We start from the raw sequence: 26,176 nt of genomic DNA, 5'->3' as shown, positions 1-26,176 counted from the left end.
GTTGTTCCCAACCCTCCTTAACAAGTGTTAGAGGACCTCTCACAGGGTGTCCAAATAGGAGTTCAAAGGGGCTGAAGCCCACTCCTTTTTGGGGTACCTCCCTGTAAGCAAAAAGGAGGCATGGTAAAAGGATATCCCATCTCCTGCAGAGTTTTTCAGGGAGTCCCATAATCATGCCTTTGAGAGTTTTGTTAAATCTCTCCACCAGTCCATTTGTTTGTGGATGATAGGGTGTAGTGAACTTGTATGTCACACCACACTCCTTCCACATGGCCTTTAAGTAAGCAGACATGAAATTGCTTCCTCTGTCTGATACCACCTCTTTTGGGAAGCCCACCCTGGAAAAGATTCCCAGGAGGGCCTTTGCCACTGCAGGGGCTGTAGTGGTCCTTAGAGGAATTGCTTCAGGATATCTGGTGGCATGGTCCACTACCACCAAGATAAACCTATTGCCTGAAGCAGTAGGAGGGTCAAGGGGGCCAACTATGTCAACCCCTACCCTTTCAAAGGGAACCCCAACCACAGGCAGTGGAATAAGGGGTGCATTTGGGGTGCCACCTGTTTTGCCACTGGCTTGACAGGTTTCACAGGACTTACAAAATTCCTTTGTGTCCTCTGACATTCTAGGCCAATGAAACAAGGGAACAAGTCTGTCCCAAGTTTTCATTTGCCCCAAATGTCCAGCTAGGGGAATGTCGTGGGCTACAGTTAGGAGGAACTTTCTGTACTCCTGAGGAATCACTAACCTCCTGGCAGTTCCAGGTTTAGGATCCCTTGCTTCAGTGTACAAGAGGTTGTCCTCCCAGTAAACTCTGTGAGAGTCACTGACATCCCCATTAGCTTGTTTGACAGCTTGCTGTCTTAGACCCTCTAGTGTGGGACAGGTTTGCTGTGCCACACTCAGCTCCTCCCTGGCAGGCCCCCCTTCATCCAAAAGCTCAGCAGTGTCTGCTTCCAGCTCTGGTGTAGGTTCTGCACAGGGTGGAAATTCTTATTCCTCAGAAGTAGAATCCACTGTAGAGGGAGGGATAGTAGGTAGTGCTTTACTTCTACTAGCCCTAGCTTTAGGGAGCACTTGGCCCATTGTTCCAGGATCCAAGTCACCCTGTCCTTTTTGCTTTTTTGGCCTGAGCCCTTGTCAAAGCAAAAATATGCCCTGGAATTCCCAGCATTGCTGCATGGGCCTCCAACTCCACATCTGACCAAGCTGATGTCTCTAAATCATTTCCAAGTAGACAGTCTACAGGTAAATCTGAGGCAACCACAACTTTCTTTGGACCAGTAACCCCCCCCCAGTTGAGATTTACAACAGCCATGGGGTGCCTAAGTGTGTTGTTGTGAGCATCGGTTACTTGGTACTGGTGACCAAGTAGGTGTTGTTCAGGGTGGACCAGTTTCTCTATTACCATTGTAACACTGGCACCAGTGTCCCTGTAGGCCTGAACCTCAACACCATTTATTAGGGGTAGTTGCTTGTACTTATCCATGTTAAGGGGACAAGCAACTAAGGTGGCTAAATCAATAGCCCCCTCAGAGACTAACACAGCCTCTGTGGTCTCCCTAACAAGACCAACCCCAACTAAGTTACCAAAAGTGAGCCCAGCTACTCCCTTGGATTGGCTATTAGTAGGCTTGCTCCCACCACCACTGCTATTAGTAGGGACACTAGGTGTAGCAGTAGGGGTTGTAGTGGTAGGAGGCTTGGTGCTTTTCTTTGGACAACTGGGATCTGTTGTCCAATGGCCTTTTATTTTACATAAATAGCACCATGGTTTCTTTTCTTTGTTTTGATTTGAAGAGGATTTGGGCCCACCACCCCCACCAGAGTGTTTTTGTGGGCCTGATGAAGACTCATTTTTAGATTTGTCCCCACCCTTGTCAGAAGACTTACCATCCTTCTTCTTGTTGCCATCTTTGTCACCCCCTGTATGAACTTTTCTGTTCACCCTTGTCCTGACCCATTTGTCTGCCTTCTTTCCCAATTCTTGGGGAGAGGTCAGATCAGAGTCCACCAGGTACTGGTGCAACAAATCAGACACACAGTTATTAAGTATATGCTCTCTCAGGATTAAGTTATACAGGCTTTCATAATCAGTAACTTTACTGCCATGTAACCACCCCTCCAAGGCCTTCACTGAATGGTCAACAAAGTCTACCCAGTCTTGTGAAGACTCCTTTTTGGTTTCTCTGAACTTCATCCTGTACTGTTCAGTGGTTAAGCCATAACCATCTAGGAGTGCATTCTTAAGAACTGCAAAATTATTGGCATCACTTTCTTTTACAGTAAGGAGCCTATCCCTACCCTTTCCACTAAATGATAGCCATAGGATAGCAGCCCACTGCCTTTGAGGGACATCATGTACAACACAGGCCCTCTCAAGTGCAGCAAACCACTTGTTAATGTTATCCCCCTCCTTATAAGGGGGGAACTATCTTGTGCAGATTCCTGGAATCATGCTCTTTTGCAGGATGACTATGGGGAATACTGCTGCTGCCACCATGGGTTTCTAAACCCAATTTCTGTCTTTCCCTTTCCATCTCTAAGGACTGCCTATCCAAATCCAGCTGTTGCTTCTTGAGCTTCAGTCTGGTTTGTTCCACTCTCAATCTATTGAGCTCCCTTTCTAACACTCTGTCATCAGGGTGGGTGGGTGAGGCATGTCTAGAGACAGAAGTATGCTGAGATAGAACAGAAGGAGACCTGGCCCTAACAGAAGGCACCTTAACAACTTGGCTAACAGAAACAGCACTTCTACTATGATGAGAAGGTATACTCTTACTGTGATGTGAGACAACACTATCAGTATGGTGTGACTCTACATCAGTACCAGCTATGCTAGGTGGTTTGCTAGGGGGCAGGCTTGGAAGTTTCCCTCCCACCTCTTTTGCTAGGGGTGCCCCAGAATCAGAGTGGGAACCATCAGCTAACTTTTCAACAGTTGTGCCAGCTCTGGCCTTATCCTGTTCAACAAGCATATTCACTAACAGTTCTCTAGGGGGATTCTTCCCTACACTTAAACCTCTTTCTATGCAGATTCTCCTTGCTCATTTCCAGCTAAGGTGATCATAAGCAAGATTGGACAGATCAACAATTTGGCCTGTGCCAGACATTTTAGAAAGTGTTTAAGTGATAGAAAAAGGAAGAAAAAGTTTTTCAGAACTTTTAGAAAGACAGAAAAAAAACTTTAAAAACTTTTTAAGAACTTTTTAGAAAGTTAGAGGTACTTTTCAGCACTTTAGAAAAGAAGTGAGAAAAGAAATGCAAAACTTTTTGGTTAGGTGTACATACACTGAACTTGTTTTGTATATTTTTCTCTTATGAAAAGTACAATGACAAAAGTGGTAAGTAGTTACAGAGCACTTATCCCACCACTGCACAACCAATGTAGGAGGCTGGACTGGCTTGTAGTGAGTACCAAGGGGTACTTACACCTTGCACCAGGCCCAGGTATCCCTTATTAGTGTATAGGGTGTCTAGCAGCTTAGGCTGATAGATAATGGTAGCTTAGCAGAGCAGCTTAGGCTGAACTAGGAGACGAGTGAAGCTCCTACAGTACCACTAGTGTCACTTGCACAATATCATAAGAAAACACAATACACAGATATACTAAAAATAAAGGTACTTTATTTTTATGACAATATGCCAAAGTATCTCAGTGAGTACCCTCAGTATGAGGATAGCAAATATACACAAGATATATGTACACAATACCAAAAATATGCAGTATAGTCTTAGAAAACAGTGCAAACAATGTATAGTTACAATAGGGTGCAATGGGGACACATAGGGATAGGGGCAACAAAAACCATATACTCCAAAAGTGGAATGCGAACCACGAATGGACCCCAAACCTATGTGACCTTGTAGAGGGTCGCTGGGACTGTAAGAAAACTGTGAGGGTTAGAAAAATAGTCCACCCCAAGACCCTGAAAAGTGAGTGCAAAGTGCACTAAAGTTCCCCAAAGAGCACAGAAGTCGTGATAGGGGAATTCTGCAGGAAAGACACAAATCAGCAATGCAACAACGATGGATTTCCAAACGAGGGTACCTGTGGAACAAGGGGACCAAGTCCAAAAGTCACAAGCAAGTCGGAGATGGGCAGATGCCCAGGAAATGTCAGCTGTGGGTGCAAAGAAGCTGCTACTGGACAGTAGAAGCTGAAGATTCTGTGGGAACAACAAGGGCTAGAGACTTCCCCTTTGGAGGATGGATGCCACACGCCGTGGAGAGTCGTGCAGAAGTATTTTCCTGAAGAAAGACCACAAACAAGCCTTGCTAGCTGCAAGTCGTGCAGTTAGGGTTTTTGGATGCTGCTGTGGCCCAGGAGGGACCAGGATGTCGCCAATTATGTCTGGAGACAGAGGGGGTATCGAGCAAGACAAGGAGCCCTCTCAGAAGCAGGCAGCACCCGCAGAAGTGCCGGAACAGGCACGACAAAGTGGAGTGAAATGGTGCTCACCCGAAGTTGCACAAAGGAGTCCCACGCCGCCGGAGGACAACTTAGGAGGTCGTGCAATGCAGGTTAGAGTGCCGTGGACCCAGGCTGGACTGTGCACAAAGGATTTCCGCCGGAAGTGCACGGAGGCCAGAGTAGCTGCAAAAGTCGCGGTTCCCAGCAATGCAGTCTGGCGTGGGGAGGCAAGGACTTACCTCCACCAAACTTGGACTGAAGAGTCACTGGACTATGGGAGTCACTTGGACAGAGTTGCTAGATTCATGGGACCTTGCTCGTTGTGCTGAGAGGAGACCCAGGGTACCGGTGATGCAGTTCTTTGGTGCCTGCGGTTGCAGGGGGACGATTCCGTCGACCCACGGGAGATTTCTTCAGAGCTTCTAGTGCAGAGAGGAGGCAGACTACCCCCACAGCATGCACCACCAGGAAAGCAGTCGAGAAGGCGGCAGGATCAGCGTTACAGAGTTGCAGTAGTCGTCTTTGCCACTTTGTTGCAGTTTTGCAGGCTTCCAGCACGGTCAGCAGTCGATTCCTTGGCAGAAGGTGAAGAGAGAGATGCAGAGGAACTCGGATGAGCTCTTGCATTCGTTATCTAAGGAATCCCCAAAGACAGAGAACCTAAATAGCCAGAAAAGAGGGTTTGGCTACTTAGGAGAGAGGATAGGCTAGCAACACCTGAAGGAGCCTATCAGAAGGAGTCTCTGACGTCACCTGCTGGCACTGGCCACTCAGAGCAGTCCAGTGTGCCATCAGCACCTATTTTTCCAAGATGGCAGAGGTCTGGAGCACACTGGAGGAGCTCTGGGCACCTCCCAGGGGAGGTGAAGGTCAGGGGAGTGGTCACTCCCCTTTCCTTTGTCCAGTTTTGCGCCAGAGCAGGGCTGAGGGGTCCCTGAACCGGTGTAGACTGGCTTATGCAGAAATGGGCACCATCTGTGCCCATGAAAGCATTTCCAGAGGCTGGGGGAGGCTACTCTTCCCCAGCCCTAACACCATTTTCCAAAGGGAGAGGGTGGAACACCCTCTCTCTGAGGAAGTCCTTTGTTCTGCCTTCCTGGGCCAGGCCTGGCTGGACCCCAGGAGGGCAGAAACCTGTCTGAGGGGTTGGCAGCAGCAGCAGCTGCAGTGAAACCCCGGGAAAGGCAGTTTGGCAGTGCCAGGGTCTGTGCTAGAGACCCGTGGGATCATGGGATTGCACCAACAATGCCAGGATGGCATAGAGGGGGCAATTCCATGATCTTAGACATGTTACATAGCCATATTCGGAGTTACCATTGTGAAGCTACACATAGGTAGTGACCTATATGTAGTGCACGCGTGTAATGGTGTCCCCGCACTCACAAAGTCCGGGGAATTGGCCCTGAACAATGTGGGGGCACCTTGGCTAGTGCCAGGGTGCCCACACACTAAGTAACTTAGCTCCCAACCTTTACCAGGTAAAGGTTAGACATATAGGTGACTTATAAGTTATTTAAGTGCAGTGTAAAATGGCTGTGAAATAACGTGGACGTTATTTCACTCAGGCTGCACTGGCAGCCCTGTGTAAGAATTGTCAGAGCTCCCTATGGGTGGCAAAAGAAATGCTGCAGCCCATAGGGATCTCCTGGAACCCCAATACCCTGGGTACCTCAGTACCATATACTAGGGAATTATAAGGGTGTTCCAGTATGCCAATGTAAATTGGTAAAATTGGTCACTAGCCTGTTAGTGACAATTTGAAAGAAATGAGAGAGCATAACCACTGAGGTTCTGATTAGCAGAGCCTCAGTGAGACAGTTAGTCATAACACAGGTAACACATTCAGGCACACTTATGAGCACTGGGGCCCTGGCTGGCAGGGTCCCAGTGACACATACAGCTAAAACAACATATATACAGTGAAAAATGGGGGTAACATGCCAGGCAAGATGGTACTTTCCTACACCAGTTCATAACCTTAAAAGGTTTTGTTTTTTGTTAACCAGTTGTCAGTATTCAGTCCATTTACAGTGAGCGTGAGGCTCTCTCACCCATGCAACCATTGCAGCTTTCAGTGACTTTATTGTTATTGAATATCTCTAAAGAGAGGCCAAAAATGTAAAGCCTTTAAAAGTAGAATTTCTGTTGCTTGAATTGTGGCTGATAAGAGTTTGGGGTTACACTGTTTGAAAGAGTGTTACAGGTTCAGTATCTGTAGGTAACTTCCACCTTGCTAACAGGCCACACACAGAGTGCAAGAGGAGATGGAATTTGGCTATGGGCTCCTTGGGAAGCCATTAATATGGGTTTAGCTCAAGATTTCAGTTCTTTCGACCCGTAACCTTTTGTAAGCTACAAAGTACTGCTTTTCATGTTACTGAGTTGCAAACCTTTTTCTCTGGGTCCTTGGGCAGTCAGTGGATGCTGGGCTGTCTCTAGGGTAGGTACTGTCATTTACCAATGGTGGTAGAGGCCCTCATTGATATCCCGATTCAAATGGATAACCTGTTTAATTAGTTGGCAGTCGGCTCTGAGAGAAGTTAGGTGGAGCCTTCAAGGTCTGTTCCAAGTGAGGAGCGAAGGTCTGAAATTCAGACAAATAGTGAGGAAATAATACTGCAAAAGTAAATCAATGGCCTGTTAGGTCTACATTTGTTTTTAATCAAATAGGTCTTTACTTACACATTTGAATAAGGGCAGTCATAGTGAGAAACAACAAAAATCCAGATAATTCTAGTACATTGTGGGGGTCAAGATTTGCCCCTCCACTAGGTTGGTTTCATTGCACATATGTAGAAAGGTGCAGCAATGTGAATAACATGGACATCCATGGACAGTGTCACAGTAAGAGGCAGGATTCTGAACTCCCAGCATCACTCGCTAAAACTAATGCTCCACTGGTTTTGCTTCAGCTTTGTGTACAGTCTCCTGATAAGTGAAACAGAGATGCCAGGTAGAATGCCATCACGTTTCAAGAATGCTGCAGCGTACCTGCACTTAGGCATTGTTTCACAGCACTCCATGATTCCTAACTGCTATTATCATGAACCCAGGCAGATGTGAACCTACCAAAATGTCACAAACATGTTTAAACACACTCAATCTCCACCAAGAGGAACAAAATATATATGTAGTGTGCAAAAAGGTGGTCCAAATGTAAACTTTCATTGCCCAGCTAAAGGGCCTGGCAGGCTGTGGTAGTCAATGCCACTGGGGCACTGGACACAGCTTAACGGAGACCAGTTACTGATCTCACCTGTTTCCAAGGTAAGCCCCAAATTGGTAGCACTGGTCTAGAGATAGATTGGCATCAGCAGCAGTTCCCCTGGCAGCGCATAAGGCCCTTTCTTTATCTTGTGAATCAGTGGTCGCAATTGACCTCTTGGTTAACTGGGGTTCCCACTGGAGCTAACTACGCCTCGGAGGAACTGTGTAACTGGGATTTGGGGCTCAGATCTGTTCACATCTTTAAGCTGTGGTATAACAAGAATTATAAGGGCTAGGAAGATGGTTGAATTTGTTCCAGGCTTAGCACAACCAGCCTCAGCAAATGGGACGTTAATGTGGGATCTAGTTTGACAAATTAAAAAACTAGGCACACTGACAGAAAGCCAGTTCCAATTAAATTAGATTACATTGTTTACATAAAAAATGAAGACCCCCCCCAAGCCAGCAAAGGTTGAGTGCATCTTCAATGGCATTTTTCTCACAAAAACTGGGACGTCCGTTCACCAACTAGTTGCTGCGACGCCACGGAATCCTAGTTATTATTTACACCGAATAGTGGATTCTATGCTAGAGGACGATGGATCGAAGCAACATAGGTTTGAGGGGATGTCATCAATGAGTAATGTGAGCATCAATAATAATCAACATAATCAATGATATTAAACCTTAGTCAATACCCACACCTGTTTATTAAGAAGAATTATAAAATGTATTTCCCTAGATTAACAATGCTAATGTCACGAAAATAACTCTCAAACACAAATGGTAAGCATATAGGATTAATAACGGTTGATTAGAACGTCTTATCTATCTCAATTTAATTAAGACAACCAAACAAATGATCTCCAAGAGAATTACACGTATTAATAATATCAAGGCTGGTAATAATGGCAAAGTATACTTTAGTACAACACTCAAAAGATGTCAATGTACGTCATGAGCATTTCAAGTTAATTCCCTCACTAACCACGAATTTGCATCAGAATGTTGGGCTTCATGTGAAAAGAATTTAGTAACACGAATTTAGAAAAACTCTTTAAGTCGGGTTAGTAAAAAACAATATTTATATGCAGCAATCAGATTATACGTTGCAGCTGGTATCTGGAAAGCAAAAGAGACACATATAACATTACAATGACATACTTTACCCCAAAATCGATGGCAACAAGCAGTCTACTTCAGCTAGGGGACACCATCAGTTATGTCTTCAAGAGAATTGGGCCTAACAACAACTATACCCCAACTGCTACAGAAACACTGGAATCTTGACTCTAGTCATCTGAACTCTGGTCATCTGCATCTCATCTGATCTCATCTGCACTTCCTCCGACTCTACCTAGGTTGTTATACTAAATTCTAAAAAGCTTATGATTGGTCAGTCTATGGGGTGGTTACGCTTCAGCCAATCAACAGCTAAACTGAAAACCTAATATACGACAATACTACATTAACTAGAACATTTTCTTCAACTGTTTCTTTTCCTCCTCCGTCTCGTCTGTAGCTCCATTGTTCCATCTCCGTCCAAACACATCTCTTCAGGAAGAAACTTTTACAGTATCAACTTTACTTCCATCCTCGAGGAAAAATCACGTATTAGTAACATTCTCAAACAATAGAACATTCAACTTATGCAATGCTCAGTTAAAACATGACCTTGTAAGACATAATGCAGCAACCCACTAGATGTAGCTGTGGACACATCTACTAAAGCTACGAATGCACTTTTATGTAAGCACTGAATTATGGAAAATAAACACAACATTTATTTAGAGTATTGCTCTGTTAGGAACAGAAAATGAACTGTGGAAACCATTTTCAAAAGTCTCCCATTTTACATGTTAATTCATTATACATTTAGTTACACCAAAATCATTAATAAACATATTAAAAAATTCACACTCTCACATAGTCAAGAACATTTAGATACCCATACACACAGTGCAGACAACCCGGATTTTCAGTAATTTTCAGGCATTTTTTAACTGAGAACAAAAAAAGGGAGGCCACAAATGACCACAGAATATAGACTGATTCTCACGTAAATCAAACACCCTGAATGCAGGTGCTGCCAGTGTGTTATTTCCTGAGATAGCTGTGCCGTTGAGCACCTAAGTTGGGTTTGTCATTGTTTAGGACTGCCCTGAGCTGAATGAATAAAGCTGACAAGTCTTTTTGTATGAAATTCACTTTTAGAGCAGGGCCTTCTTTGTGTTCACCTTACAAGTGGAGGAAATAATTTTCCAGGCAACCCTCAACACGTCTGCAAAGAAAATGCAATTTTCCTTATTTTCCAGGACCTTTCAGAAAACCAGGAATTTCCACTAATGTTGTATGGGGAGTCGAGTCACACTTTAATAAAAACTGTACTCCACTTTGTAAGTCAACGAGTGGATCAAAAATCTCATTTTGACCTTAAAAAGAAGCTACCCACTGTGCTGTTTCCAAATATTTGGTAAGGTGCATTAAACTGCTCCCGAACTGACTTCTGAGATACTAGTTCTTCAATTAAGTTGCAAACAATCTGTAATTTAATGCATTATTTGTTGTGTGATTTTCCGTATTTTTTGGAGTCTGTATGTCTTTTCATAATAGTGATGGGAGATACACATTTGAATAATGAAGGTGGTTTTCTTTATGGTGTCTGTTGTGTCAGGTCCTTTCCAAGTGCTTGGGTATTGGCAGCGGCCCTCCACACAAGAGTATGTTGCCTGTTGGCTCTGTGTTTACCCTTCTGTATTGTGTTTGTTTCAGCAGTGAAGCCATGGTCCAATGTGATGGAGATTCTGGAAGAGAAGGACGGGGTTGACACCGAACTCCTTGTCTATGCTATGACACTGGTGAATAAGGTACCTAACCATTTGCACTAACACATTAGTCCGCCTTTCTTTGGTGAAGGAAGATAATACATTAAATGCTCTGTTCACTTGACTATTCAACCTGCTCTCAGGTTGTTCTAATAGTAAATAAGGGGCCTTGGTACAAGTCAGTTATGATGAAACTTTATAATAAATACACTATCATTCTTCCTAGTCTCAGGCCGAATATGTTACTCGGTATGTGATGCATGAAGAGAGTGTATGCCCTGTCAAAGCAGAGAGAATGCTCTTTATCCTTGAGGCCCTACCAATGTGCATTACTCTTAGCAGGTAATTTTACTTGGAGGCTAAGATGCTGCATGGGAATTATTTTTGAAAAAGCTGCCAGCAATGGTATGCCCAAACAATTCCAAATTGTCTTGTTTATGACGTAGTTCGGCCCTAAATTAATTAATCTAATTCTCCAGTGACTCACGTGCCCTTCCTTTTTCTTCGCTCATGCAAAACCATCTGTCTTGGCTAATCAGCTTGGCTCAAATTTACAAGATTTTGGTGCAGGGCAGCAGTCTCCTTATTGCGCTGCCCAGTATGAAAGGGAAAGGGCAGGAATGTGCCATATTTAAGCAATATGGCACATTTCTGTCCTTTCCTGCTGCACCGCTGCCGTTTTGACATCCTAGCACCAACACAAGCTCCCTTGCACCATGGTGCAAGGGTGCCTGAGTTTCATGCAGGATTGTTTTTGAGCAGGAATGGACACTTTCCTGCAGAAAAACAATCATGTGAGGCTTTTTCCTCTTTCTAGGTGTGCTGCAGAATGTAGCACACCTAGAAAGAGGAAAAATTAAGAGAAATAAAGATATTTCTCTTAGCTGTGCCTCTCCTGGGGAGGCAAAAGGTTTTGGCCTATCCCCAAGTTTACATGTCTTGTAAATCTGTGGATGCATCAAAATCCATTGGTGTTTTGCATGGGAACACCCACTGCAACTCACATGGAACAACTCCCTAGTGCAGAGTAAGGCAACACAGTGGTCTGCGCTTCCTTGCCTTACTCAATATTTATGAGGCCATTCAAAGCCACACAAAGTGGCTATGTGTGGCTTCATAAATATGATTTAGTGGTTTGCACTGTTGTTACATCATAAAAAGTGACGCAGCGGTGGTGCAAGGCCCTCATAAATATGGACCTTAGTGTCTACTACGAGACATATGACTGCCCTGCTGGAAAACTCTTTGTCACCCCGAACACAAAACAGGCCATCTCCACTACCTCTAAGCATTTACACCTGCCCCCAACTCTCTAAATCCAAAAAACTTTTTTGTCTAACTTACTCAACAAAGAACTCATAATCAACATCCTCTGCAGTTTCCTGATGAAACCCTACCTCTGCATTTTGCAATTGAAAACTCTCACCTACATCATCTTCTTTATAGGGTCTGCTCACTGCACCAAACTTTGCACTACATCCAATCTTGCTGACCATGACACTGCACTTTCTTCACCCTCCTCCTGCCTTGCTTACGAAGCCCTTCCTTTTAACCAGTGCTCCACCTTGTTGACTGTGGGAAATTCTAGAACCCGGCCTATAGCCCCTCTACATCTGTGGGCTGCAACATCTCACTGTTTGATTGAACCTTAAACATTAACACTTAAATGAAAAGCCGGATTTCAAGACAGTAGTAGAAACAATTAACAAACATGGCAGTTTATTTGCAATCACAAATTTTTTCTCTGCTGTTGTTGATTGTGTTTCCTCTTCAGCGAAACAAGGGGTGGAAGCAAGTATGGAACAGAGTTTCTGTGGAGTAAGTAAGAGGAACACTGTGGTAGAGAAAGGAGCTGTTTTACTATGCTGCAGGTGAAAGGCAACTTCTGCTGTCCCTATGTTCCCCAGCACAGGCTGGGGGTGAGTTGTAGGTAGGATAGGGGTGTGTCCCACTGGAAGAACCGCATGTTCGAATAACATGTAAGTAGCAGCCCTAGAATGCTCCCTGTGCAATCCTAGAAGGGGTCTTATAGTCCATAAAGAGAAACTTCCGATTGGCTCTCCAGCTCTCTAAGTGTTCCATCCGGGATGATATTTGTATTATTATCATTGTTGCTATTAGTATTGCTACTGCTAATGCCTTTTTTATTATTATTATTATTATTTTCATGCATGTTATGTATGTTATCTTGAAGACCATGAACCTGATTCACAACAAAAGTCATATGGTTGCACCTTTTGGTGTAGATCCATGTGCAGTTATAGATGTACAACCTTTGGGAATTTACAAACATTCCCTGTAACACATCTGGAAAGCTCCACAAGTTCATATCCTTATATTCTGCCAATTTCCTAAATGCTTTAACATTTTAATTTCTAATCCATATTGAATCGTATCTCTGTCTTTTTCCAGTGTTTGTCGCACAGCTTTTTGAATTATTTAACTTGTTTTGTCTTGAAAATTATTTCCACAAGTCATATTTGCATGTCCACAGTTTCTGTTCATGCCTTGATCCTGGGTTGAAACCCTTCAAAAAAGACTGCTGGGACTGTTTGACTTCTTGTGGTGTTGCGAAACGTACTAGCTTTGTTGTTGTTTTTTTTATAGGAAAGCCTTTAATCATATGCAACAGAAAAAGCTCCATATGTGCTCCCTACTCCTATGCATATTTCTCCTATAACAAATAATACAAAGTTCTTTCAATCCAGTGACTGGATCAGTGCCATGGCTGGCTGTCTTCATTTTTTGCAGTAGCATCACAATTTACAGACTATATCGGTTAGGTCGGCAGACATATTCATCTTCCTTCGAGATTAGACCCCGGGTTCACTCCGTATTTTCCATGTCCCTTGGATCATTTTTAATGTTATCTTATTGTTTTTATTTGACTGAATGATGGCATGATTTCCACAAACTAATAAATTGGTGATATGGCTGCAAAAATACTTTTCTGGAATTTGTGAGAACTTAGAATATGGCTCAGAGATCAGGTACTCTGTCGGGATAAGAAAGCTTTAAACCTCAACCCTAATGGAAAATATGAAGCGAGCCAGCTATGGCTGCAGCAGTCAAGAGAGCCCGACTGTGAGTCTGCGTCTCCAGATCTCCCCTGGAATCAATTTTTGGCACCATAAGAGCAGGCGTTTTATGAATTGGGTGGCCACCAGCATGCCGGTGAAGCATTTATTCATTTTTGTAAGCCATTCGATAAACCAAAAAAAACATACTTTGATGAATGCAGAAAAGGCTGCAGGTTCATAGGATTGGCACAGGTATAAAGAGTGTTTCACCTCCAGGCTGGAATCTGCCAAACCTCCTCCAAGCCAGTGGCAACAGAAAGCCCTTAACATACCCCATATTAAATGGCTTGAATGCTTCATTTCAGATCCCACTTGTGATTTGTCCAAATCGTGGATTAAACGTTCACTGCTGCTTCTATGTTGTGTTGACATTCTTAGTTATCTGACTGCACTGAGGCCATATGATTAAACTGTCGATAACTCCTGCCAGTGATGGGATCTCCTGCCAGTGATGGGAGCTCCTGCCAGTGATCGGCTGAGGGCTATAATGCTTCCAAACCTATCCCAGTGAAAGCGTGTTCTATCTACCCACACGCAATTAAAGAAAACAGAGTGGATCTAACCTTGTTGTAACAATGATCTTACTTGGTGTGTGCTTGATGTATGTGTTCACAACTTTCTAGCTGTGCATCCAGGAGCTGCTTGTCTTATGTTTCATTGGTTTCTGTTAATGACAAAGAAGATATGAGTGGCTGCATATGTTGTGCAGTTCATTTAGTTTCACAAGTTATCTTCTCCACCCAAATGCATGCAAACAAAAATATCAAAGCCCCAGCACTCTGCAGACCTACTAGACAGCGTCTCCACAGGCACATGCACCCTGTTTCATTCACATTTATCTGCAATGTGCCTTATCTCACATACGATGCTCCACTCTCAAAACTAATACGAACCCCAAAATGAGATAGTCCTTTGAGGTACAGATGGCAAAAAAAGAAGCTCATAGCAGTCCAGCATTCAGCCTCGATACATGCCTTTACACCACATTTTGTTGTAAAAGCATGTTTGGGAAAGGAATATGTATGGTAAATTCCCCCCCCCACGCCCCCCCCCCACTGGGCACCCTAATATCCGATACCCCAGCCCTGTAATCCACCCTGCACCAGCCCTTAAAATTGCCCTTTCCCTCTGCCATGAGCCCTAAATCCCCCCACCCGAGTCTTGAAATTGACCCCACCCTATCTGTAAAACTAATCCGACCCCCGGCCCTAAGCCCTAAAAACACCCCTGCACTGCGTTTAAAACAACCCTGACTCCAGCCCCCACGCCATGAGCCCTAAAATTGACCTCACCACTGAAAACTGGCCTTTCCCACTCTGCCCTGAGCCCTACAACCCTGCCCCAGTCCCTAGAACTACCACACCCCCGCCCTGAGCGTGAAAACCCTGCTCCCTGCCCAAAAAACTAACCTGACCTCCTCTGTCCAAAAACAACTAACCTGACCACCCCCCTTGCCCTGAGCCCTAAGACCATCCCCACCCCTAAAAAGTACCCCTACCCAAATTTGGCCTCAACTCCTAAAATCCTGTTCCATGCCAAAAAAACACGAACTTGACCCCCTCCCTGAGCCCTAAAACCACCCCACCTCTAAAAACTACCCTGGCACCAGTTCCTTAAACCCTGCTCCTTGCCCAAAAAAACTAACTTGACCTCCACCCCATAAAAAAAATTAACCTGATCTCTCCCCCCGGACTAGGTCCTTAAGCCCCCCCACCACTAAAAAGTACCCCTCCTCCAAACCCAGCCCCAGTTCCTAAAACGTTGCCATCTGCACAAAAACACTGACCCGATCCCCCGTCCAAAAAAACTACCCCTACATCCCCCTGAGCCCTAAAACCGCCCCACCCTTAAAAACTACCCCACCCAAACCCAGCTCCATTTACCTCTCCCGATGCTTCCTGCTCCTGCTCTGACCCAGCCAGCTAGACCACCCTCTATGTCAACCACGCACATGCATGGTTAAGGCACATGCCTGGTTAAGGCAGAATCCACACCTATGCATGGTTCAAGCAAGTGTGGTTCAGGTTGCATAGAAATAGCACACTTGGCTCAGCCCTCGTTGTTAAGGCCGTTCCCCTTTCTGAGACACTAAAGAGCTGTGCAGACCTACAGTACACAAGGTTAGAGCCTTTGCCATGTGTATGAAATTACACATTGTCATGAGTCACAGTTGTCATGTGCTCTGTGCACAATGTCATGCAAATTGTTGTTCAGCTTGTTATATATGGATGTTACAAACGTAAAAGAAATTTGCCTTAAATTAATTTTACCTGCTGCCATGTGGGATTCATGCACTTCATGCAGCATATCCTGAAGAGGTTAAGAAGCTCAGTCTTTCATGCAGTTATTTAAGTGACAGATCTTTTTGTAGTGTAGTAGTTTGCCAGGCATCATACTATTTGGGCATGCAAGGCATGTGCATGAAGCATGACATGTGTGATATTAGTTCACACTTTACTCAGGGTCTTAAAAAGGAATTTTATTACGTTTCAGCAATGTTCAAACTTTGCACATTCTGTAAGAAAGCACTTTCATCTTGTGTGATATCAACCATGGCTAGCAACTATCTCTTCACACTAGCCAACCATATCAACAGCATGTCCTTGCAGACATTCCCAAAACGTTCGCATTTTAGCCCAACAAACCATTACCATCTCCAACAACAAATTTAGCCTAAAATCGGTCAACAGACCATGTACCTTAAGCTTCCAGCTTAATAAATGTTAAATTCACACATTATCCAGTAACACCAGACGGACCATCAACAGAATTAACAACCTTTTCTTGAAGATCTCCGTCCGTTCACGGTAGAGCAGATAGGTGTCAGAATTACCAGCAACTCATCATAGATTTCATCAGTGCTTCCTTCAAAAGAAATCCCACCCCCCATCAAATATAATGTTGTTCTGGTATATATGCAGGTCTAGAATTTTCTCTAAGAAATGTGAGTGGAACTCAGATAAAGTATGACACTGTCAAAAAAGTGCAATAAAAATAGACTTTCAGCCTGTAATAGGCTAAATAAAAAAATAAAAAAACTATTAATACAGAAGATCATTAAAACGGTAAAATCGAGCAGGTACTAACAAGCACAAAGGGTGCAGGACTTTTAAAGCAAAACTGCACCCAGAAATATAGAAATAAAATAAAATTAACTATTCTTAAGTTTGCCATTCTACAGCTTGAAAAGTGTTTATACCCCAAAAAGCCTGCGTGCCAAAGCTAGACACAATACATGTCAGTGACAGATAATCACAGTGAAACTGCTTGCCATTGGCTTTTGGTTTGTAACTCACATTTTCTAGCTTTCCATTTGCTGTTTTTTTTTGTTTTCGGCTGTCCAGCTTCAGTTTGGTCTTTCCCTAGCCAAAACCTTATTTACAATATCCTTCTGAGTGCTCCCTTTCTGTAAGCAGGCCTGTAAAACTTGTTCTTATCTCGCCACATTTGTTGTGCATTCAAAGACAGAAGTCAAATGTCAGGTGCTATCTTCTGAGGGCTTTTGTCTACTTTTCTTTCTCTGACTTCAAAGTGAGAAGATTTATGTGACAGTCTTGCTGGATACTGGGGATAGGAAAGAGTTTTTTTTTTTCCAAAACACAACAACATTTAAATAAACTCCGTTAGTATGTCAGATTATATCACAATTAGAAACACAAATGAAGCACATTTATTGTTATTTTTCAAGTATGTTGGAAGCCCACTTTAATATGATAAAAACAAATTATTACCTTGGGTGATGCAATTTCCACACATTTTCATCTGTGCACTGTATAGACTTATTAGTAAAACTATGGGGGTCATTCTGACCTTGGCGGTCCATGACCGCCATGGCGGAGTGCGGCGGAAGCACCGCCAACAGGCTGGCAGTGCTTCCTGGGCGATTCTGACCGCGGCGGTAAAGCCGCGGTCGGAAAAGGGGAGCTGGCGGTTTCCCGCCGGTTCCCCGCTGGCCCAGGGAACCCGCCATGGCGGCGCTGCTTGCAGCACCCCCATGGGGATTCCGAGCGCCTTCCCGCCAGCCTCGCCAGAACCAGGATGGCGGGAACGGGTGCCGTGGGGCCCCTGGGGGCCCCTGCACTGCCCATGCCACTGGCATGGGCAGTGCAGGGGCCCCCTAACAGGGCCCCACAAAGATTTTCACTGTCTGCTGTGCAGACGGTGAAAATCGCGACGGGTGCCACTGCACCCGTCGCACCCCTTCAACTCCGCCGGCTCCATTCCGAGCCGGCTTCATTGTTGAAGGGGCTGTCCCGCTGGGCCGGCCGGTGGTCTTCTGGCGGTCGCCCGCCGGCCCAGCGGGAAAGCCGGAATGGCTGCCGCGGTCTTTCGGCGGGAACCGCTTGGCGGGCGGCGACCGCCGCGGTCAGAATGACCGCCTATATGTCTATGCAAATGTAGTTGTCATTTCAATTGAAAATTTCTTGTCTGTAATGGCAGTGTGATACCATACCATGAACACTCCACTCTACGTCACTCCACTCTACTTTGCACCACTGCACTCTACTCCTCACCACTCCACTTTATCCCACTCCATACAACTGCACTCTGCACCACTCCACTGTATGCCTCTCTACCATGTACCACTCTGCTCTGTGTTATTGCACTCTTCGCCAACCTACTCCACACCACTGCACTTTTCACCATTGCACTCTACACCACTCCATTCTAGGCCACATCAGTCTACTCTGCACAACTCCACTGTACGACACTCAGCAACACTGCCAATACATTCTAAGCCAAAGCACTTTACTCTGTAACACTCAACTCTATCCCCCTGCACTCTATACCAATCCACAGTACGCAACCCTAATCTACTCCACCACTTCCACCACTATACTCTATAACACTGCACATTACAACACTTTACTCTGCACCTTTACACATTGCACCACTCTACGCAACTGCAGTCTAACTTGCACCAATCCACTGCTTGCCACTTCACTCTACTCTGAAAGAATCTACTTTATGCCACTGCAATCTAAACCACTCTACTCCACTCTGCACTACCTGACTCTATACCTCTGCACTCTGTGCCACTCTACTCTTAACCACTGCACTCTCTGCTGCATCAATATACTCTACTCCACTCCTCTGTATGTGACTCTACTTCAATCAGTCAATCAATCAGGGATTTGTAATGTGCACTACTCACCCATGAGGGTCTCAAGGCGCTGAGGAGGGGAGAGAGGAGAAGGCGGGAAAGGGTGGTACTGCTACTGCTCGAACAGCCAGGTATTGAGAAGTTTCCTGAAGGTAAGGAGGTCTTTGGTCTGGCGCAGGTGGGTGGGAAGAGTGTTCCACGTTTTGATGGCAAGGTGCTAGAATGATTTACCGCCGGTTGTAGTTCTGTGGACGTGTCGGATGGTTGCGAGGGCAAGGTCAGCGAAGCGGAGATGCCGGGTCGGGGTGTAGATGGAGAGTCGTCTGTTGAGGTATTCTGGTCCAGTGTTGTGCAGTGCTTTGTGAGCGTGAGTGAGGTGTTTGAAGGTGATTCTCTTGTTGACTGGGAGCCAGTGCAGGTTTTTCAGGTGGTCTGTGATGTGGCAGTGGCGGGGGATGTCTAGGATGAGGTGTGCGGAGGCATTCTGGATGTGTTGCAGCCTCTTCTGGAGTTTGGCCGTGGTTCCTACGTAGAGGGCATTGCCATAGTCCAGCTTGCTGCTTATGAGGGCTTGGGTGACTGTTCTTCTGGTTTCAGTGGGTATCCATTTGTAGATCTTTCGGAGCATGCAGAGGGTGTTGAAGCAGGAGGAGGAGATGGCGTTGGCTTGCTGGGTCATGGATAGTGAGGGGTCCAGGATGAATCCTAGGTTGCATGCATGGTCAGTGGGAGTCGGAGCAGTTCCGAGAGTAGCAGGCCACCAGGAGTCATCCCATGCGGAGAGGGTGCAGCCGAAGATGAGGACTTCCGTCTTGTCGGAATAGAGTTTGAGGCAGCTGCTCTTCATCCATTAGGCGATGCACACTGCACTCTGACACTACATTGCAACATTGCAGTCTCCGCCACTGAGCTATATGCCACTCTACTCTACACCACTCCACTCCACTCTACGCTACTCCATTCTGTTCCACTGCATTGTATGGCCCTGTAGTCTACTCTACACCATTCTATGCTAATCTGTTCTGCACCACTCTATGCCACTGTACTCTATGCCACTCTACTCTGCTCTAATCTGCGCTATTGTGTTTTGCACCACTCTACCTTGTGCCACTCCAATCTGCATCACTCTACTCTGCAAGGCTCTGCTGTGCATCACTGTACTTTACTATGCACCACTCCAATCTATGCCATTACATTCTACGATGCTGCATTGTGTGCTGCTGAATTCAATGGCACTGCACTCAGTGTCACTGCACTCTACGCCACTGTATTCTGCAACACTCTACACCAATGCACTCTACACCAGTCCACTCTACGCCACTCCAGTAAATGCCACTCTATACAACTCTACACTATTCCACTCCAAAATACAGCACTCTCTGCCCTTCCACGGTATAACACTCTACTCCTGTCTTCGCGATTCCACTCTGCGACACTCAACACCACTCTCCTCTACGCCACTAACATGTAACCATGTTGAACAGCAGCCATGCTGGTGTACAGCTTGGCTAGAACACATTGGCAAAGCCAATAGCTCTTGCATTGGCGAGACCTATTGGCTTTGCCTATGCTTGTTTTTCTGTACATCTATTTACAGAGATTTCTGCAAAGGTCAAGAGCTTGCTGTTTCTGAGCACAGGAATGGTGGCACAAGCAGTTGGGGCTTTTACAACACACGGTGTCACTGAGTAGGACATTGGCAATCTTCCTAAACCCAGTTCCTAAACCAACCCTTACTAGAGACAACAGTGATTTCTCTGCCTTGTCACTAGATTTGTACATTTGAACTACAAAACCCAGAGTAGAATAAACAACTTGAGAGGGAAACACGGTCTACAAAACATTAGGAACAGGGGCAGCTCCAAACAAGGACATGATGGAGGCTCAGTCTTAGAAGTTGGAAACCATAATTTTGAGTCTCCTTCGAGTGAGACTCTCCGGGTCTTCAGGATCTTATGGATACACCAAGCACACTCCAACATGCACACATACTTAGGGAAGTGATGGGCCATGTGTAAGGGTGACATATATAGATACTTAGCACTTGGACCAGGAGTCAAGGGGAGAAAGACATGTATCCTAGAACTATTAATCACTGCCAGCAGCTGTTACGCTGCACCCAGCGTGGTCCAAGGGCACGCTTGTCATGATCTTCCCACCTCTTATGGAGAAGATGCATCAGTTCTTCTGTGGTGTGGGCAAGTTATAGTTATCAAAAACAAGGAGCATCTCTCAAGGGATTATGATACACTTTCCCTGAGGATCACAAGATGCGACTTTACAAGTGACCTGATAACAATGGTATGGTAATATCAAGTCCAGTATTACCATTACTGTGTGTTGTTAATGCAAAGTTACTGACTCATTCCAAATTTTAACATCTGGAGTAAACTGCGCCGATTTTCATGTTTTTTCCGAAATTAAAGCCTGCTTTCTCCACTTGCTTGAGGCAGTCAATGAGTGTCCAAAAATATCAGGCCAATTATAATCCCGTTTCTGCTGAAAATACACGTTTTTGACCAAACCGTGAATACTGGCCCATTTGTAATGCGGTCCCAAGTGAGTTAAAAACTCACTAAGTGGAGACGAGACGGCACAGTGGGACTATTCCAGAAGGACATTTAACCCAATTATAGATAAATAAACGGCACAGAAAACTTCGGCCCGTTTTTACCTGACCTACTCTGTAAATTAAATTCAACAATTGGTCGAAAGAAGTTTCTCGATCATATTTCACTGAAATCAACCTGCGGTGTACACCTCTAAATGAAATGTATTCTATTTCCCATTTTGGGTGCCATCCAACTTTGAGAGGTAGCTGTGGTTTTTCATTTGTAAAAAAAATTCTATTGCTATTGCTTGAAACTTATCTATGTGTCCTCTTCAACTCTCAGACGCTGTCGGGGCTGCCGGATCAGGACTCTTTCTACGACGTGCTGGACTGTCTGGAAGAGCTCGGCATTGAAGCGGTTTCACAGAGGCACCTGAACAAGAAAGGAACAGATTTGGATCTAGTTGAACAATTTAACATTTATGAGGTAACATAACATGCCCTGTTTTATGCATCTTGCAGCTCGCACCCAAACATCAAAGTCAGCTCAGGAAAATAAAATATGAAACCAGGGTTAGGACTTGGTTATCTACTTTATTTTATTTTAAACGAAAAACATATGGTAGCAAAAGAATTTCTCCTGTGTGCGACCCACATGTCTTCGCAAACAGTCCTGCAAACGCATCTTTAGGTCAGGTGATCCAACCCTCTACGGAAAGCGAACTATGCTTACAATCTGTCTGCAACTGCAGCTCTTTCCCATAGGGTTGCAAAGATGTCTACATGGGCCAAAGCACTTTGGAGTGGAAGGCGAGACGAAGTGACCTCATAACTATTCCACGAATGCCGCTTGCTGGAGAACTGGCTGCTGACCAAGTTGCTCTTTCAGGTGTTTCCTGCTCAAATTGGATTATGTCTCCAGGACCCTGATAGGCTCCTGCAAAACGGGGGCACCTACCACTTCAAGCAGGCCACTCAGCAGAAGGCCCTTTTTGTGTCATATTTGACATACCAGGAAGTGAGGGTCCACTCGCAACATTCTGCAGGGGTACGGGGCCTTTTTGTTGTTGTACCGCTGTCTCTTTGTAGTTCTCCAAACTGGCACTAAATGCGCACTATTTTACATCCATTGGACAAAGTGCAAATTATTTATAGCTGTTCAGAAAACGAGTGTTGTGCACTTTGCTCAGTTTCAAATGTATTAATGTCTCACGCAGCAACACTCAATGCTGTACTAGGTTGAATGACTGCGCAAGAGCAAGACAGCGCCATATCTACTACGATATGGCCTTCTTGCTACCTTTCTGAGGACTCACTTATTTCTACCTGCCTAGTGTCCCACACAAACCTTTGCACAGCAGTGCAAAGGTGTCAGCCGAAGCCTAGCGCAGGTTTTGTACAAAAAGGTAATACTCGAGTACAAAATACTATGCTTAGGCTTGCATTCCAACTTTTTCCACTTTGCTTGTTTGCTCCACAGTACAGAACACATGCAAAGTTAAAAAAGGTTGAAGAAAAAAACATTTCCCTTTCTTTTCACTTGCCTCAAGAAGGTATATTATTTTGACACAAAACCATGTCTACAAACATTAGTAGATAGGGATTAACATCAGAAATCATGGGTGGGTGGTGGGGAACAAGGTCATGCATCAGCAATGGGATGCCCCTATACACGATTTGGCACATAGCATTACTTTGTGTTTCTTTTAAGCAACATTCCATTACATTTGCACTGGAATGTAAATCCCAAATCAACACTTTGCATCAGCTTGCATCACTTTTGATTATTTTCCAACAGTGTTGCTAAATCTCATCCAAAGTTTTTGCTAAAAAAGTCTGTACATGTTGCCTTGATCTCAACATGCAAATATTCCACATATCAGCATAACAAGAAGATACAGCAGACCCACTAACAAATCTAAATATTGTAACAGGGTCTGCATACTGATAAAGAATACAATGCTATGCAGCCAAAAGAAGCTCAGGTCACAGTTCTGATAAATGGTTCATCATTAGAGAGTTTACTACTTGATTAGGTAATCCTTAGGTGGTGAGATCTCAAAATAATTGGATATTTGAGGCAGCTGGCGATAGTTTTAGAGGTAAGGATCAAACTTCCATTTATATAAGTATTCATTAATCATTATGGACCTTTCAGCAGCACCTCTAGACACTACAGTCAAAATCAGAACAGTGTTGCAAAATAAATATCACAATGCACAACTATACACTTGTAACAAAAGCAAATGGAAGACTTTTAAAAAGTTTTTCCTTTTCCCTTTACCTTTGTACAAATTAGCTTTTTACTGGAGAACAGTTCAATTAATACTAAAAAAATGATCAGATTTCTTTCAGAAAAGATCGATACTCGTATAAAAGAGCATGCAATGAAGGGTAACACTAGCAACTGGTCCTTTGAAATCCTAACATGTCTGTCTATGTTTTCCCTGCCCTACTTTACAGATGACGCTGAGGCATGAGGATGGAGATGACAACGTTGACCCCCCACCCAATGGACGCAAGGACAGGAGGAGAGCCAGTCTCGGTTCCACCGAGAGGCGGGGCCTGGAGCGCCGCAGGAGTCGAAGGCATTCAGTCCAGACTGTTAAAAGCACTTTATCTGCCCCAGCTAGTCCCTGCAGCCTTTCTAGTTCCAGCTTCAGTGGGCAGCGCATTGAAGACCTGAGTGAAAAGTAAGTGCTTGACCCTCAGTCAATGAATCGCCGTGCTTGGTCAGCCAGTCATGTATGCAGGACAAGGTGACAAATAATTATTGTTGTTTAATACAATTGTTATTCTTTTGGTTTACTGTTGCAAGGCAGGACACTTATGTGGCATGTAACTGATTTTAGTGGCATGCATATTTAGATAACAGTGAAGGACATGGTTATTTTTGTAAATTATTGTTTCTTCAGTACTGAGGTCTTGCAGTGTCTTTGTTTGTGAAAAATCCTTTATGATACTGTTCCCACAACACAGCTTAGGAAAAAAGCCTATGACTTACAAAATGATCCCATATCATTTCTATTGGATGGCTTGCTTCTTTCCTACGCAATATTTGCTCCTGCGGCCTGTAAATCTTGCTTGAAACTAAAATTCCTCCACATCACAGAACTGAAATTTGAATTTGATCTTTTACTGGCCTTCCCCCGTTGGGAATTATCCATAAAGTGTGGGTGCAAAATTCTATTAGGAATGAAGACGCTCTATAGAAAAACAGAAATGTATGAATCTTTGACACACTAATAAAGAAGCCCTGGTCCTAGTATATGTGACAGGGGGTGTTCTAGGATATTCAGTTGGCTCTCAGAACTGTTTGCACATTCCAAACTTTCTACAGCCATTTTAAGAGAGATTTCCTAATGACAACTTCCAACTGTGCAGCAAGTAAGCAGTTTGGAGCGGTGTCGTCATGCTCAAGCATGGCATAGACAGAGTCAGATCCAGCAGGGCCCAGCCCCGATCCCGAGAGACCTACCAGGTGTAATGAATATTGTTTGCCAGGGTACTGGGGCAAAGCTCAATTTGCTAATGACAGAACGAGCAGACAGAGGATCACACATGCAGGTTTCTGTTACCAAGAATAATGCGTGCTGTTTAAGAGGTCAACTAATGGAGAAGGAACGTGATTAGATAGAGGCGTGATAGAGATGAAAGACATGAGGGATTCAGTAAGAGCTAGCAAAATAGAAACTGCATCATCCATGGATGAGGTCGCATATTGTGTGACACATGAGAAAATATCTGGCGATGAGCTTGCTCTCTTGGTAGTAGGTCCACTCCAAAACGGAAGTCACTAGCATAGCGTACAACAATGGCAACATTCTTGAAATGAAAATCCATCCAGTCATCTGTTGCAGGTGCAGACGATTTGGGTTACAATTTGAAACAATAGGGAGTCAGTGGAACAAAACTCTGCTGTCATAACATTGACACAGGATTAGCACGGCCTTGAGAATGGTCAATTTGTCAAGCACTAGAAGTAGATGTTTGATGCTGCACTGGCTTCCAGCACACCTTCTTCAAATGGCTGCCAAACAACAAGTCTTAGGCAAAATCTTGGTAGGCAAAATATTAAAGGCAAACTTGCACGAAACAACATACACATCCAGCACACTGACCTCTTCCCAATTGGATGCAGCATCACAGTTCCCATACTTATTTTAATGTACTTCGACCGCTGTACAGACTGAAGCTGCATCGCAATTGAGGTGCATAGCAAAGGAAAGACAAGGGGTGTCTGAATTGCTGAAAAGGAGAAGAGCCTGAGGAATGAGGTTTTAGAGAATGTTTAAGCACAAGCACAATGTTTTGCAAGGTTTTCTTTAAAAGTGAAAGGCAGTAGTTTTCCCACATCTTTGCTGGTGTCATAGTCCAGCCTACATATAAAGTATATCCGTTTACAAAATGTTTAAAGTAACTCTCTAGGTGAGAGTCAATCCTTTCCATGGTAGAGTGTTTCCATTCTCCTGTGTCTGCTTATGGCCTGTCAGTTGCATGATTGTCTGTAGAAATCCATCCCATTTCAGCAAGTTGAATCCTGTCAGTATGAGTAAGCGAACTGGAGCAGAGAAGAGGAAAGAGGGAACTCACCATCGATCTGTGCAATTACTTACTGTTGGCAAACACTCAGGTATAGCCTTGGCAAATTTCCTTCCAAGTTTTTCTCCAGAAATGTTGTGAAATAGATAACAGACTCAGTGGGCTGAGGGGCTTCCACCTCTGCATCCAATGCCAGGGACTGTACTGTCCCTGACAGGAGTTAACCGGATTACTTGGAGACTTGGGTTCAGTTGAGCAGTTGCCCAGGATCCTTCCACAAAAGGCTCGGTGCAGCCTTTTGTGGTGTAGAATTGCTTTAACTCTGATGTAATTGAAATTACTCTGAGGTAATTGCTCTGCAGTAGATACTGGTCAGGTTTTGCTGTGATTTTTTTTTATGTGAAATAAATTCAACCCTGTGCAGGCCACTAACGAAAGGGTCTTGTTTTTTCTAT

General features: G+C 44.4%; 1 protein-coding gene across 8 annotated transcripts in view; it reads left to right on the top strand.

Moving 5' to 3' along the window:
- FHOD3 (formin homology 2 domain containing 3) overlaps window positions 1–26,176 on the top strand; it is a 1,176,281-nt gene that overhangs the window by 795,647 nt on the left and 354,458 nt on the right. For all 8 annotated transcript variants that reach the window (XM_069219602.1, XM_069219604.1, XM_069219603.1 and 5 more), the window contains exons 8-10: window positions 10,392–10,486; window positions 21,523–21,666; window positions 23,643–23,872. In XM_069219602.1, the coding sequence (XP_069075703.1) occupies window positions 10,392–10,486; window positions 21,523–21,666; window positions 23,643–23,872 (469 nt within the window). The remainder of the gene's footprint in view (window positions 1–10,391; window positions 10,487–21,522; window positions 21,667–23,642; window positions 23,873–26,176) is intronic.

This window comes from Pleurodeles waltl, chromosome 2_2 (genome assembly GCF_031143425.1).
Source record: "Pleurodeles waltl isolate 20211129_DDA chromosome 2_2, aPleWal1.hap1.20221129, whole genome shotgun sequence".
Classification (NCBI taxonomy): Eukaryota; Metazoa; Chordata; class Amphibia; order Caudata; family Salamandridae; genus Pleurodeles; species Pleurodeles waltl.
The sequence above is the reverse complement of the archived record's forward strand: the minus strand, read 5'-3'. Positions and strand labels throughout refer to the sequence as shown.